The sequence below is a fragment of the Blennius ocellaris genome (genome assembly GCF_963422515.1).
Source record: "Blennius ocellaris genome assembly, contig: SCAFFOLD_127, whole genome shotgun sequence".
Taxonomy (NCBI): Eukaryota; Metazoa; Chordata; class Actinopteri; order Blenniiformes; family Blenniidae; genus Blennius; species Blennius ocellaris.
Genome location: NW_027662063.1, coordinates 40001 through 52831, shown reverse-complemented (window position 1 = coordinate 52831; position 12831 = coordinate 40001). Strand labels below are relative to the sequence as shown.

The 12831-nt window shown below is 52.9% G+C and overlaps 1 protein-coding gene across 1 annotated transcript in view; it reads left to right on the top strand.

Moving 5' to 3' along the window:
- The window catches only part of lama1 (laminin, alpha 1), a gene marked incomplete at both ends in the record, with an annotated part of 47215 nt that overhangs the window by 21476 nt on the left and 12908 nt on the right, over positions 1 to 12831 (top strand). The window contains 18 exons of the mRNA XM_080521823.1: positions 1699 to 1835; positions 1909 to 2142; positions 3019 to 3162; positions 4024 to 4197; positions 4314 to 4499; positions 4621 to 4748; positions 4882 to 5005; positions 5163 to 5303; positions 7281 to 7399; positions 7495 to 7584; positions 7683 to 7876; positions 7978 to 8120; positions 9189 to 9281; positions 9396 to 9507; positions 9594 to 9703; positions 11462 to 11625; positions 11744 to 11892; positions 12630 to 12746. Coding sequence (XP_080377949.1) covers positions 1699 to 1835; positions 1909 to 2142; positions 3019 to 3162; positions 4024 to 4197; positions 4314 to 4499; positions 4621 to 4748; positions 4882 to 5005; positions 5163 to 5303; positions 7281 to 7399; positions 7495 to 7584; positions 7683 to 7876; positions 7978 to 8120; positions 9189 to 9281; positions 9396 to 9507; positions 9594 to 9703; positions 11462 to 11625; positions 11744 to 11892; positions 12630 to 12746 — 2559 coding nt within the window. The remainder of the gene's footprint in view (positions 1 to 1698; positions 1836 to 1908; positions 2143 to 3018; positions 3163 to 4023; positions 4198 to 4313; positions 4500 to 4620; positions 4749 to 4881; positions 5006 to 5162; positions 5304 to 7280; positions 7400 to 7494; positions 7585 to 7682; positions 7877 to 7977; positions 8121 to 9188; positions 9282 to 9395; positions 9508 to 9593; positions 9704 to 11461; positions 11626 to 11743; positions 11893 to 12629; positions 12747 to 12831) is intronic.

The following is a 12831-nucleotide window of genomic DNA, read 5'->3' as shown; positions in this document are numbered from 1 at the left end:
ATAGGGAGAATCACAGAGGTTCTATAGGGAGAATCCTAGAGGTTCTATAGGGAGAATCCTAGAGGTTCTATAGGGAGAATCAGAGAGGGTCTATAGGGAGAATCCTAGAGGTTCTATAGGGAGAATCACAGAGGTTCTATAGGGAGAATCACAGAGGTTCTATAGGGAGAATAATAGAGGTTCTATAGGGAGAATCACAGAGGTTCTATAGGGAGAATCCTAGAGGTTCTATAGGGAGAATCCTAGAGGTTCTATAGGGAGAATCAGAGAGGTTCTATAGGGAGAATCACAGAGGTTCTATAGGGAGAATCACAGAGGTTCTATAGGGAGAATCCTAGAGGTTCTATAGGGAGAATCAGAGAGGTTCTATAGGGAGAATCATAGAGGTTCTATAGGGAGAATCAGAGAGGTTCTATAGGGAGAATCACAGAGGTTCTATAGGGAGAATCACAGAGGTTCTATAGGGAGAATCACAGAGGTTCTATAGGGAGAATCACAGAGGTTCTATAGGGAGAATCCTAGAGGTTCTATAGGGAGAATCCTAGAGGTTCTATAGGGAGAATCAGAGAGGGTCTATAGGGAGAATCCTAGAGGTTCTATAGGGAGAATCACAGAGGTTCTATAGGGAGAATCACAGAGGTTCTATAGGGAGAATAATAGAGGTTCTATAGGGAGAATCACAGAGGTTCTATAGGGAGAATCCTAGAGGTTCTATAGGGAGAATCAGAGAGGTTCTATAGGGAGAATCACAGAGGTTCTATAGGGAGAATCACAGAGGTTCTATAGGGAGAATAATAGAGGTTCTATAGGGAGAATCACAGAGGTTCTATAGGGAGAATCACAGAGGTTCTATAGGGAGAATCCTAGAGGTTCTATAGGGAGAATCACAGAGGTTCTATAGGGAGAATCACAGAGGTTCTATAGGGAGAATCACAGAGGTTCTATAGGGAGAATAATAGAGGTTCTATAGGGAGAATCACAGAGGTTCTATAGGGAGAATCCTAGAGGTTCTATAGGGAGAATCCTAGAGGTTCTATAGGGAGAATCAGAGAGGTTCTATAGGGAGAATCACAGAGGTTCTATAGGGAGAATCACAGAGGTTCTATAGGGAGAATCCTAGAGGTTCTATAGGGAGAATCCTAGAGGTTCTATAGGGAGAATCAGAGAGGGTCTATAGGGAGAATCCTAGAGGTTCTATAGGGAGAATCACAGAGGTTCTATAGGGAGAATCACAGAGGTTCTATAGGGAGAATCACAGAGGTTCTATAGGGAGAATCCTAGAGGTTCTATAGGGAGAATCCTAGAGGTTCTCTAGGGAGAATCATAGAGGTCTATAGGGAGAATCACAGAGGTTCTATAGGGAGAATCACAGAGGTTCTATAGGGAGAATCCTAGAGGTTCTATACGGAGAATCATAGAGGTTCTCTAGGTAGAATCCTAGAGGTTCTATAGGGAGAATCAGAGAGGTTCTATAGGGAGAATCCTAGAGGTTCTATAGGGAGAATCATAGAGGTTCTATAGGGAGAATCCTAGAGGTTCTCTAGGTAGAATCACAGAGGTTCTATAGGGAGAATCACAGAGGTTCTATAGGGAGAATCATAGAGGTTCTATAGGGAGAATAAAGAGATTTAGAGGTTGAGTCATAGAGGGTGAGATAGGACACACCCACTGACTCTGGCCCCTCCCCTCCCCTCTCAGAATGCACCTGTGCTCACACTGGCGGTCACTGTGACCCAGAGAGTGGAGGATGTGTTTGCCCCGCCCACACTGAAGGAGACGCCTGCGACAGGTGTGAGGCAGGTTACTGGGGTCACGACCCCATGACGGGCTGCCAGGTACACACACACACACACACACACACACACACACACACACACACACATACTGACCTGCCTCACCTCCCTCCAGCTGTGTGGCTGCAGCGTGGCAGGAAGCTCCGCCCCTCAGTGTGATCTGACCAATGGGCAGTGCCGGTGCAGGACGGGCTTCAGTGGAAGGTCATGTGACCAGTGCGCACCTGGTTACTATGGTTACCCAGAATGCACCGAGTGCGGCTGTGATGTGGCGGGAACAGACGAGACGTCCTGCAACGTGACGACAGGAGTGTGTGACTGTCGACACACCGGGGAGTGTGTGTGCAAGGTGGGTGTGTGTGTGTGTGTGTGTGTGTGTGTGTGTGTGTGTGTGTGTGTGTGTGTGTGTGCAAGGTGTGTGTGTGTGTGTGTGTGTGTGTGTGTGTGTGTGTGTGTGCAAGGTGGGTGTGTGTGTGTGTGTGTGTGTGTGTGTGTGTGTGTGTGCAAGGTGTGTGTGTGTGTGTGTGTGTGTGTGTGTGTGTGTGTGTGTGTGTGTGTGTGTGTGTGCAAGGTGTGTGTGTGTGTGTGTGTGTGTGTGTGTGTGTGTGCAAGGTGGTGTGTGTGTGTGTGTGTGTGTGTGTGTGTGTGTGTGTGTGCAAGTGTGTGTGTGTGTGTGTGTGTGTGTGTGCAAGGTGTGTGTGTGTGTGTGTGTGTGTGTGTGTGTGTGTGTGCAAGGTGGGTGTGTGTGTGTGTGTGTGTGTGTGTGTGTGTGTGTGTGTGTGCAAGGTGTGTGTGTGTGTGTGTGTGTGTGTGTGTGTGTGTGTGTGTGTGTGTGTGTGTGTGTGCAAGGTGTGTGTGTGTGTGTGTGTGTGTGTGTGTGTGTGTGTGTGCAAGGTGGGTGTGTGTGTGTGTGTGTGTGTGTGTGTGTGTGTGTGTGCAAGGTGTGTGTGTGTGTGTGTGTGTGTAAGGTGGGTGTGCAAGGTGAGTGTGTGTGTGTGTGTGTGTGTGTGTGTGTGTGTGTGCGCAAGGTGAGTGTGTGTGTGTGTGTGTGCAAGGTGGGTGTGCAAGGTGAGTGTGTGTGTGTGTGTGTGCAAGGTGGGTGTGCAAGGTGAGTGTGTGTGTGTGTGTGCAAGGTGGGTGCGCAAGGTGGGTGTGTGTGTGTGTGTGCAAGGTGGGTGTGTTTGTGTGTAAGGTGAAGTGTGTATAAGGTGAAGTGTGTGTGCAGGTGGGCGTGTCCGGCCGGCGCTGTGAGGAGTGTGCTGCCGGGCTGTTCGGCCTGCGGGTGGAGAATCCAGGTGGATGTTCTCCGTGTTTCTGTTCAGGTGTGAGCAGCGACTGTGAGGAGCAGGGGGGCCTCCACCCACTTCCTGTGAGTTCAACACCACTTCCTGTCAGCTGGTTGGGTGGAGGGAGGAGGGTGGAGGATGGAGGGAGGAGGGTGGAGGATGGAGGGAGGAGGGTGGAGGATGGAGGGTGGAGGGTAGAGGATGGAGGGTGGAGGGTAGAGGATGGAGGGTGGAGGGTAGAGGATGGAGGGTAGAGGGTAGAGGATGGAGGGTGGAGGGTACAGGATGGAGGGTAGAGGATGGAGGGTGGAGGGTAGAGGGTGGAGGGTAGAGGATGGAGGATGGAGGGTAGAGGATGGAGGGTAGAGGGTAGAGGATGGAGGGTGGAGGGTACAGGATGGAGGGTAGAGGATGGAGGGTGGAGGGTAGAGGGTGGAGGGTAGAGGATGGAGGGTAGAGGGTGGAGGGTAGAGGGTGGAGGGTAGAGGATGGAGGGTAGAGGGTAGAGGATGGAGGGTGGAGGGTAGAGGATGGAGGATGGAGGGTAGAGGGTGGAGGGTAGAGGATGGAGGGTAGAGGATGGAGGGTAGAGGATGGAGGGTAGAGGGTAGAGGATGGAGGGTGGAGGGTAGAGGATGGAGGGTAGAGGGTGGAGGGTAGAGGATGGAGGGTAGAGGATGGAGGGTAGAGGGTAGAGGGTAGAGGATGGAGGGTAGAGGATGGAGGGTAGAGGGTAGAGGATGGAGGGTAGAGGGTGGAGGGTGGAGGGTAGAGGATGGAGGGTAGAGGGTGGAGGGTAGAGGATGGAGGGTAGAGGGTGGAGGGTGGAGGGTAGAGGATGGAGGGTAGAGGGTAGAGGATGGAGGATGGAGGATGGAGGATGGAGGGTAGAGGATGGAGGGTGGAGGGTGGAGGTGAATGAACCCCACAGTGGTGTGTTCCAGGTGTCCCTGTCCCCCGGCGTCCAGCTGTCCCTGGTCCACCAGTCTGACCTGCAGCCTGCAGTGTCTCCAGTCCACCAGCAGGGCGGCGCCACCGTCCTGGACGTCCCTCTGCTGTCCAACCAGAGGACGGGTCCTTTGTACTGGAGGCTGCCGGAGACGTTCCAGGGACGCAAGGTGGAGTGTGTGTGTGTGTGTGTGTGTGTGTGTGTGTGTGTGTGTGTGTGTGTGTGTGTGTGTGTGTGTGTGTGTGTGTGTGTGTGTTGACTGTATGCTTCTTTCAACACGTGCAGTTGTTGTCGTACGGCGGACTGTTGTCGTACGTCGTCACCTTCCACGCCGAGGACGGTTCCGGGCCGTCCAATCAGGAGCCTCAGGTGCTGCTGAGGGGCGGGACTCTGAGGAAACTCCTCCTCTACACTGACGTGGCTCCGCCCCCTAACGGCGTGACAACTCAGCACAACGTCCGCCTGACGGAGGTAACGACACTCGCCACGTCTCCATGACGACGACCACACTGCAAACGGTCTGAACAACGGCGTGTGTGTGTGTGTGTGTGTGTGTGTGTGTGTGTGTGTGTGTGTGTGTGTGTGTGTGTAGCACCGGTGGAGGTACTTCAACTCGGTTCTAGATTCTCCGGTGAGTCGAGGCGACTTCATGTTGGTTCTCAGTGACGTCAAATACGTGATGATCAAAGCTTCGTACGGCAGCAGGATGAGGCAGAGCAGGTAGGTACAGACCGACTTACAGACCGACTGGTACAGACCGACTTATAGACTGACTGGTACAGACCGACTGTAACAGACCACTGTAACAGGATGTTAGACCATAACAGACGGTTACAGACTGGCTTGTCTTCAGGATCTCCAACATCACCATGGAGACGGCAGCTGAGGCGGCTGAGGGGTCGGAGGTCAGGAGGGGCGGAGCCACACTGATTGAATCGTGTGTCTGTCCGCCGGGGTACCGCGGACTGTCCTGTGAGGTAACGGCCATGGTTACTATGGCAACCTGTTCAACCATCACATCAGTACACTCATCAGCCTCTCTCTCTCTCTCTCTCTCTCTCTCTCTCTCTCTCTCTCTCTCTGTCTCTCTCTCTCTCTCTCTCTCTCTCTCTCTCTCTCTCTCTCTCTCTCCAGGACTGTGCAGCAGGTTATTTCCGTCAGCCTCAGTCTGACTTCTCTTCTCGCTTGCAGAAGTCCATGTTTGTTCTTCCCTGCATTCGCTGCCGCTGCAACAACCACAGTGAGAGTTGTGACGCCCAGAGTGGAGACTGTCAGGTGAGGGTGTGTTACCCAGGGTGGAGACTGTCAGGTGAGGGTGTGTTACCCAGGGTGGAGACTGTCAGGTGAGGGTGTGTTACCCAGGGTGGAGACTGTCAGGTGAGGGTGTGTTACCCAGGGTGGAGGCTGTCAGGTGAGGGTGTGTTACCCAGAGTGGAGACTGTCAGGTGAGGGTGTGTTACCCAGGGTGGAGACTGTCAGGTGAGGGTGTGTTACCCAGGGTGGAGGCTGTCAGGTGAGGGTGTGTTACCCAGAGTGGAGACTGTCAGGTGAGGGTGTGTTACCCAGAGTGGAGACTGTCAGGTGAGGGTGTGTTACCCAGGGTGGAGACTGTCAGGTGAGGGTGTGTTACCCAGGGTGGAGGCTGTCAGGTGAGGGTGTGTTACCCAGAGTGGAGACTGTCAGGTGAGGGTGTGTTACCCAGAGTGGAGACTGTCAGGTGAGGGTGTGTTACCCAGAGTGGAGACTGTCAGGTGAGGGTGTGTTACCCAGGGTGGAGGCTGTCAGGTGAGGGTGTGTTACCCAGGGTGGAGACTGTCAGGTGAGGGTGTGTTACCCAGGGTGGAGACTGTCAGGTGAGGGTGTGTTACCCAGGGTGGAGACTGTCAGGTGAGGGTGTGTTACCCAGGGTGGAGACTGTCAGGTGAGGGTGTGTTACCCAGAGTGGAGACTGTCAGGTGAGAGTGTGTTACCCAGGGTGGAGACTGTCAGGTGAGGGTGTGTTACCCAGAGTGGAGACTGTCAGGTGAGGGTGTGTTACCCAGGGTGGAGACTGTCAGGTGAGGGTGTGTTACCCAGAGTGGAGACTGTCAGGTGAGGGTGTGTTACCCAGAGTGGAGACTGTCAGGTGAGGGTGTGTTACCCAGGGTGGAGACTGTCAGGTGAGGGTGTGTTACCCAGGGTGGAGACTGTCAGGTGAGGGTGTGTTACCCAGGGTGGAGACTGTCAGGTGAGGGTGTGTTACCCAGGGTGGAGACTGTCAGGTGAGGGTGTGTTACCCAGAGTGGAGACTGTCAGGTGAGGGTGTGTTACCCAGAGTGGAGACTGTCAGGTGAGGGTGTGTTACCCAGAGTGGAGACTGTCAGGTGAGGGTGTGTTACCCAGGGTGGAGGCTGTCAGGTGAGGGTGTGTTACCCAGGGTGGAGACTGTCAGGTGAGGGTGTGTTATCCAGAGTGGAGACTGTCAGGTGAGGGTGTGTTACCCAGAGTGGAGACTGTCAGGTGAGGGTGTGTTACCCAGGGTGGAGACTGTCAGGTGAGGGTGTGTTACCCAGGGTGGAGACTGTCAGGTGAGGGTGTGTTACCCAGGGTGGAGGCTGTCAGGTGAGGGTGTGTTACCCAGGGTGGAGACTGTCAGGTGAGGGTGTGTTATCCAGAGTGGAGACTGTCAGGTGAGGGTGTGTTACCCAGAGTGGAGACTGTCAGGTGAGGGTGTGTTACCCAGGGTGGAGACTGTCAGGTGAGGGTGTGTTACCCAGAGTGGAGACTGTCAGGTGAGGGTGTGTTACCCAGGGTGGAGACTGTCAGGTGAGGGTGTGTTACCCAGGGTGGAGACTGTCAGGTGAGGGTGTGTTACCCAGGGTGGAGACTGTCAGGTGAGGGTGTGTTACCCAGGGTGGAGACTGTCAGGTGAGGGTGTGTTACCCAGGGTGGAGACTGTCAGGTGAGGGTGTGTTACCCAGGGTGGAGACTGTCAGGTGAGGGTGTGTTACCCAGGGTGGAGACTGTCAGGTGAGGGTGTGTTACCCAGAGTGGAGACTGTCAGGTGAGGGTGTGTTACCCAGAGTGGAGACTGTCAGGTGAGGGTGTGTTACCCAGAGTGGAGACTGTCAGGTGAGGGTGTGTTACCCAGGGTGGAGACTGTCAGGTGAGGGTGTGTTACCCAGAGTGGAGACTGTCAGGTGAGGGTGTGTTACCCAGGGTGGTCAGCTCACGTCACATCAGTCTGTATTATTGTTTTCTTTTCTTTTAAAGGACTGTCAACATCACACCAGTGGGCGGAGCTGTGAGCTCTGTTCTCCAGGTTACCATGGAAACATCAATGGCTCCATCAGCGACTGCTCACCATGTGGCTGCCCCCTACAGGACAACAGGTATCACTGCATCCCCTGTTGTCACGGCCCTGTGACGTTTACAGTCCTCTGATGTGTGTGTGTGTGTGTGTGTGTGTGTGTGTGTGTGTGTGTAGTTTCAGTCCCACCTGTATGTCTGATGGGACTGCCGGTGATTTCCGTTGCACTTCCTGTCAGGTGGGTTACGAGGGTCGATACTGTGAGAGGTGAGTCTGTCTGGAACGTCTGTTACAACTCGTCCTTAAAACGAGTCCTGATTGAAACGAGTCCTGATTAAAACGACTCGTTTCTTGCCGTGCTGTAGGTGTGCGGTCGGTTACCATGGAAACCCCTCAGTGGTGGGCGGGAGCTGTGCACCATGCGACTGCAGTGGGTGGGGCTCCATCCACCCGCTGTGTGACCATCTGACTGGACAGTGTGAGTGTCGAGCAGGGGTCAAAGGTCAGTCATGTGACCAGTGTGAAGATCGACATGCAAAGCAGGGAGACGAGTGTGTGTGTGAGTACAGCACAACACACACACACACACACACACAGCGAGTGACCCCCGACCTCTGACCTCTGACCCCTGAGCGCATCAAACATCCTGTGTGTGCCCAGTGTGTGACGCCCGCTGCTCCGGCGTCCTGCTGGACGACCTGGAACGGCTCCACGCCGTCCTGCACTCCGTCGACATCAGCGCCGTTTCCTCGGCACCGTTCTGGAAGCTGCTGCAGCTGGAGAACCGGAGCAGTGACCTGCAGGTACAGACCCCCGTCTGGTTCCTCTGTGATGTTCCTTTGTGATGTTCCTCTGTGATGTTCCTTTGTGATGTTCCTCTGTGATGTTCCTTTGTGATGTTCCTATGTGATGTTCCTTTGTGATGTTCCTCTTTGTTGTTCCTTTGTGATATTCCTCTGTGTTGTTCCTCTGTGATGTTCCTCTCTGATGTTCCTCTGCGGTGTTCCTTTGTGATGTTCCTCTACGATGTTCCTTTGTGATGTTCCTCTGTGATGTTCCTTTGTGATGTTCCTCTGTGATGTTCCTCTGTGATGTTCCTCTCTGATGTTCCTCTGCGGTGTTCCTTTGTGATGTTCCTCTATGATGTTCCTTTGTGATGTTCCTCTGTGATGTTCCTCTCTGATGTTCCTCTGCGGTGTTCCTTTGTGATGTTCCTCTGTGATGTTTCTTTGTGATGTTCCTCTGTGATGTTCCTTTGTGATGTTCCTCTGCGTGTTTCTTTGTGATGTTCCTCTGTGATGTTCCTCTGCGGTGTTCCTTTGTGATGTTCCTTTGTGATGTTCCTATGTGATGTTCCTTTGTGATGTTCCTATGTGATGTTCCTCTGTGTTGTTCCTTTGTGATGTTCCTCTGTGTTGTTCCTTTGTGATGTTCCTCTGTGTTGTTCCTTTGTGATGTTCCTCTGTGATGTTCCTCTGCGGTGTTCCTCTGCGATATTCCTTTGTGATGTTTCTCTGTGATGTTCCTCTATGATGTTTCTTTGTGATCTTCCTCTGTGATGTTCCTTTGTGATGTTCATTTGTGATCTTCCTCTGTGATGTTCCTTTGTGATGTTCCTCTGTGATGTTCTTTTGTGATGTTCCTTTGTGATGTTCCTTTGTGATGTACCTCTGTGATGTTCCTTTGTGATGTTCATTTGTGATCTTCCTCTGTGATGTACCTCTGTGATGTTCCTTTGTGATGTTCTTCTGTGATGTTCCTTTGTGATGTTCCTCTGTGATGTTCTTTTGCGATGTTCCTTTGCGATGTTCCTCTGTGATGTTCCTTTGTGATGTTCCTTTGTGATGTCCCTCTGTGATGTTCCCATACAGGCGTTGTTCTCCAACTCGTGGGCGGAGCTTCTTCCTGGCCTGGAAGACGATTTGGATCAAGTGAAGTCTGACCTGAATGATCTGCTGACACAGGTGGGGTCTGGTTCTGTTGGACTGGTTCTGTTGGTCTGGTTCTGTTGGACCGTTCTCTGCTCTGATTGGCCAGCTCACTCAGCTGACTGACTGTTCTCTGCTCTGATTGGCCAGCTCACTCAGCTGACAGGTGACCTGCAGGTCGTCAACTTGTCGACCAGCAGCAGCTTCAGCAGGACGTCACGTCTTCTGGAGAAGACCAGGACGCTTCAGGAGACTGTGGACGGTAAGGAGGACATGACGGGGACGTTACAGGACAGAGACGTTACAGTGCTGAACCCAGCCTGACGACGGCCTCCTGTGATTGGTCAGAGCTGCAGAGGGAGGCGGAGCAGCTGGACCTGGACTCCACGGAGCTGGATTCAGCCAATCAGACGCGTCTGATGAAGGAAGCGCAGCTTCTATTGGACGACATCAGAGCTGTCAATCAAACTGCCGCAGGACGAGCAGCTCATCACGAGCTGAGGTGACGAGAGAGTGAATGGATGAATGAATGAATGTATGGATGGATGAATGAATGAATGAATGGATGGATGGATGGATGAAACACTGATTGCTCTCTCTCTCTCCAGCCTCTCTGAGTCTCTCGCTCGCTCACTCCAGTTGGACTTCCTGTCAAAGCGTCTTCATGAAGGACTCGGTCCACTTCGTACCCGTTTGACTGTCGCCATGGAAACGCTGCAACTCGCACACACACACCTCAGAGAGGCTTCACACACAAACACACAAACACACACTCTGCTGGAGACCGCACACACACTGCTGCAGCAACACCAGGTACACACACACACACACACACACACACACACACACACACACACACACACACACACACACACACACAGCAGGCGGTTGATGGTCTCTGTCTCTGTCAGTCTGTCCTGCAGGACCAGGCTGCAGGTCGTCGTTCTGTCCAGAGGAACGTTGAGGAAAGTCGTTCTTCTCTTGGTTCTGCAGTCGTTCTGGTGGAGGAGCTGATCAGCAGCATCTGGGTGAGTCGCTGCAGTACTGCACCTGGCCAGCAGGTGGAGGTGTTCAGTTCTCTCACCTGGCCAGCAGGTGGAGGTGTTCAGTTCTCTCATCTGGCCAGCAGGTGGAGGTGTTCAGTTCTCTCACCTGGCCAGCAGGTGGAGGTGTTCAGTTCTCTCATCTGGCCAGCAGGTGGAGGTGTTCAGTTCTCTCACCTGGCCAGCAGGTGGAGGTGTTCAGTTGTCTCACCTGGCCAGCAGGTGGAGGTGCTCAGTTCTCTCACCTGTCCAGCAGGTGGAGGTGTTCAGTTGTCTCACCTGGCCAGCAGGTGGAGGTGCTCAGTTCTCTCACCTGGCCAGCAGGTGGAGGTGTTCAGTTGTCTCACCTGGCCAGCAGGTGGAGGTGCTCAGTTCTCTCACCTGGCCAGCAGGTGGAGGTGTTCAGTTCTCTCATCTGGCCAGCAGGTGGAGGTGTTCAGTTCTCTCACCTGGCCAGCAGGTGGAGGTGTTCAGTTGTCTCACCTGGCCAGCAGGTGGAGGTGCTCAGTTCTCTCACCTGGCCAGCAGGTGGAGGTGTGGTCACAGCTGTGTTGTCTCACCTGTCCAGCAGGTGGAGGTGTTCAGTTCTCTCATCTGGCCAGCAGGTGGAGGTGTTCAGTTCTCTCACCTGGCCAGCAGGTGGAGGTGTTCAGTTCTCTCACCTGGCCAGCAGGTGGAGGTGTTCAGTTGTCTCACCTGGCCAGCAGGTGGAGGTGCTCAGTTCTCTCACCTGGCCAGCAGGTGGAGGTGTTCAGTTCTCTCATCTGGCCAGCAGGTGGAGGTGTTCAGTTCTCTCACCTGGCCAGCAGGTGGAGGTGTTCAGTTGTCTCACCTGGCCAGCAGGTGGAGGTGCTCAGTTCTCTCACCTGGCCAGCAGGTGGAGGTGTGGTCACAGCTGTGTTGTCTCACCTGTCCAGCAGGTGGAGGTGTTCAGTTCTCTCATCTGGCCAGCAGGTGGAGGTGTTCAGTTCTCTCACCTGGCCAGCAGGTGGAGGTGTTCAGTTCTCTCACCTGGCCAGCAGGTGGAGGTGTGGTCACAGCTGTGTTGTCTCACCTGTCCAGCAGGTGGAGGTGTTCAGTTCTCTCATCTGGCCAGCAGGTGGAGGTGTTCAGTTCTCTCACCTGTCCAGCAGGTGGAGGTGTGGTCACAGCTGTGTTGTCTCACCTGTCCAGCAGGTGGAGGTGTTGTCCAGTCAGCTGGAGCAGTGGCGCCCCCTGCTGAGGAAACAAGTTGACAGTCTGGTGGTTGGACTGAAGATGACAGACGCTCTGGAGAAGGTTTATCGTGCAGAAAGCCACGCCCACCTGCTGCAGGGCCACGCCCACTCCATGCAGAGGTGTGTGTGTGTGTGTGTGTGTGTGAGTGAGTGAGTGAGTGTGTGTGTGTGTGTGTGTGTGTGTGTGTGTGTGTGTGAGTGAGTGTGTGTGAGTGTGATTAACACACTGTTCCTGCAGCTCTGTGTCCTCGGTGACCAATGTGTCAGGAAACGCCGTCCGATTGGCTGAGTTAAGAAATGACATCACAGAGGGAGTTGGCTCCGCCCACCAGGCTGCTTCCGCTGCGTTCCAGTCTGCAGTCGCCGCCATGGCCATGGTGAGACCTGGTCCTGGTCCTGGTCCTGGTCCTCTCCTAGACCTGACCTGGACCCTAACCCATCCTGCCAGTGTCTATACACCTGAACACACCTGTGTGTGTGTGTGTGTGTGTGTGTGTGTGTGTGTGTGTTTCAGACCAGCCAATCAGTGATGTCAGATTCATGTGAAGCCAAAAGAAACATCAGTGTGAAAGTTTCAGAAGAAAGTCGAGAAATCAGAGAAACATCTGAAGGTTGGAACACATGAATCACTGATGAAGACATGAATCACTGATGAACACATGAATCACTGATGAAGACATGAACCACTAAGATGAACACATGAATCACTGATGAACACATGAGTCACTAAGATGAACACATGAATCACTGATGAACACATGAGTCACTGATGAACACATGAATTACTAAGATGAACACATGAATCACCGAGATTAACACGTGAACCACTAAGATGAACACATGAATCACTGATGAACACATGAGTCACTGATGAACACATGAATTACTAAGATGAACACATGAATCACCGAGATTAACACGTGAACCACTAAGATGAACACATGAATCACTGATGAACACATGAATCACTGATGAACACATGAATTACTAAGATGAACACATGAATCATCGAAATGAACGCATGAATCACCAAGATGAACACATGAACCACTAAGATGAACACAGAATTGCTCAATGAATACATGAATGACATTTTCATGTGTCCATCTGTGTTTCCCTTCCAGAGCTTCAGAGAAACGTCTCCATGGTAACCAGCAGGCTGCGACTGGTGAGAGACGACGTTTCCAACGTCACCGTCCTGCTGAAGCAGCCAATCAGGGAGCTGCAGCTCCTCTCCCCTGGTGGGACCTGTTCATGTGTTCACCCTGTACCTCATGTACCTCATGTGTTCACCCTGTACTTCATGTACTTCATGTGTTCACCCTG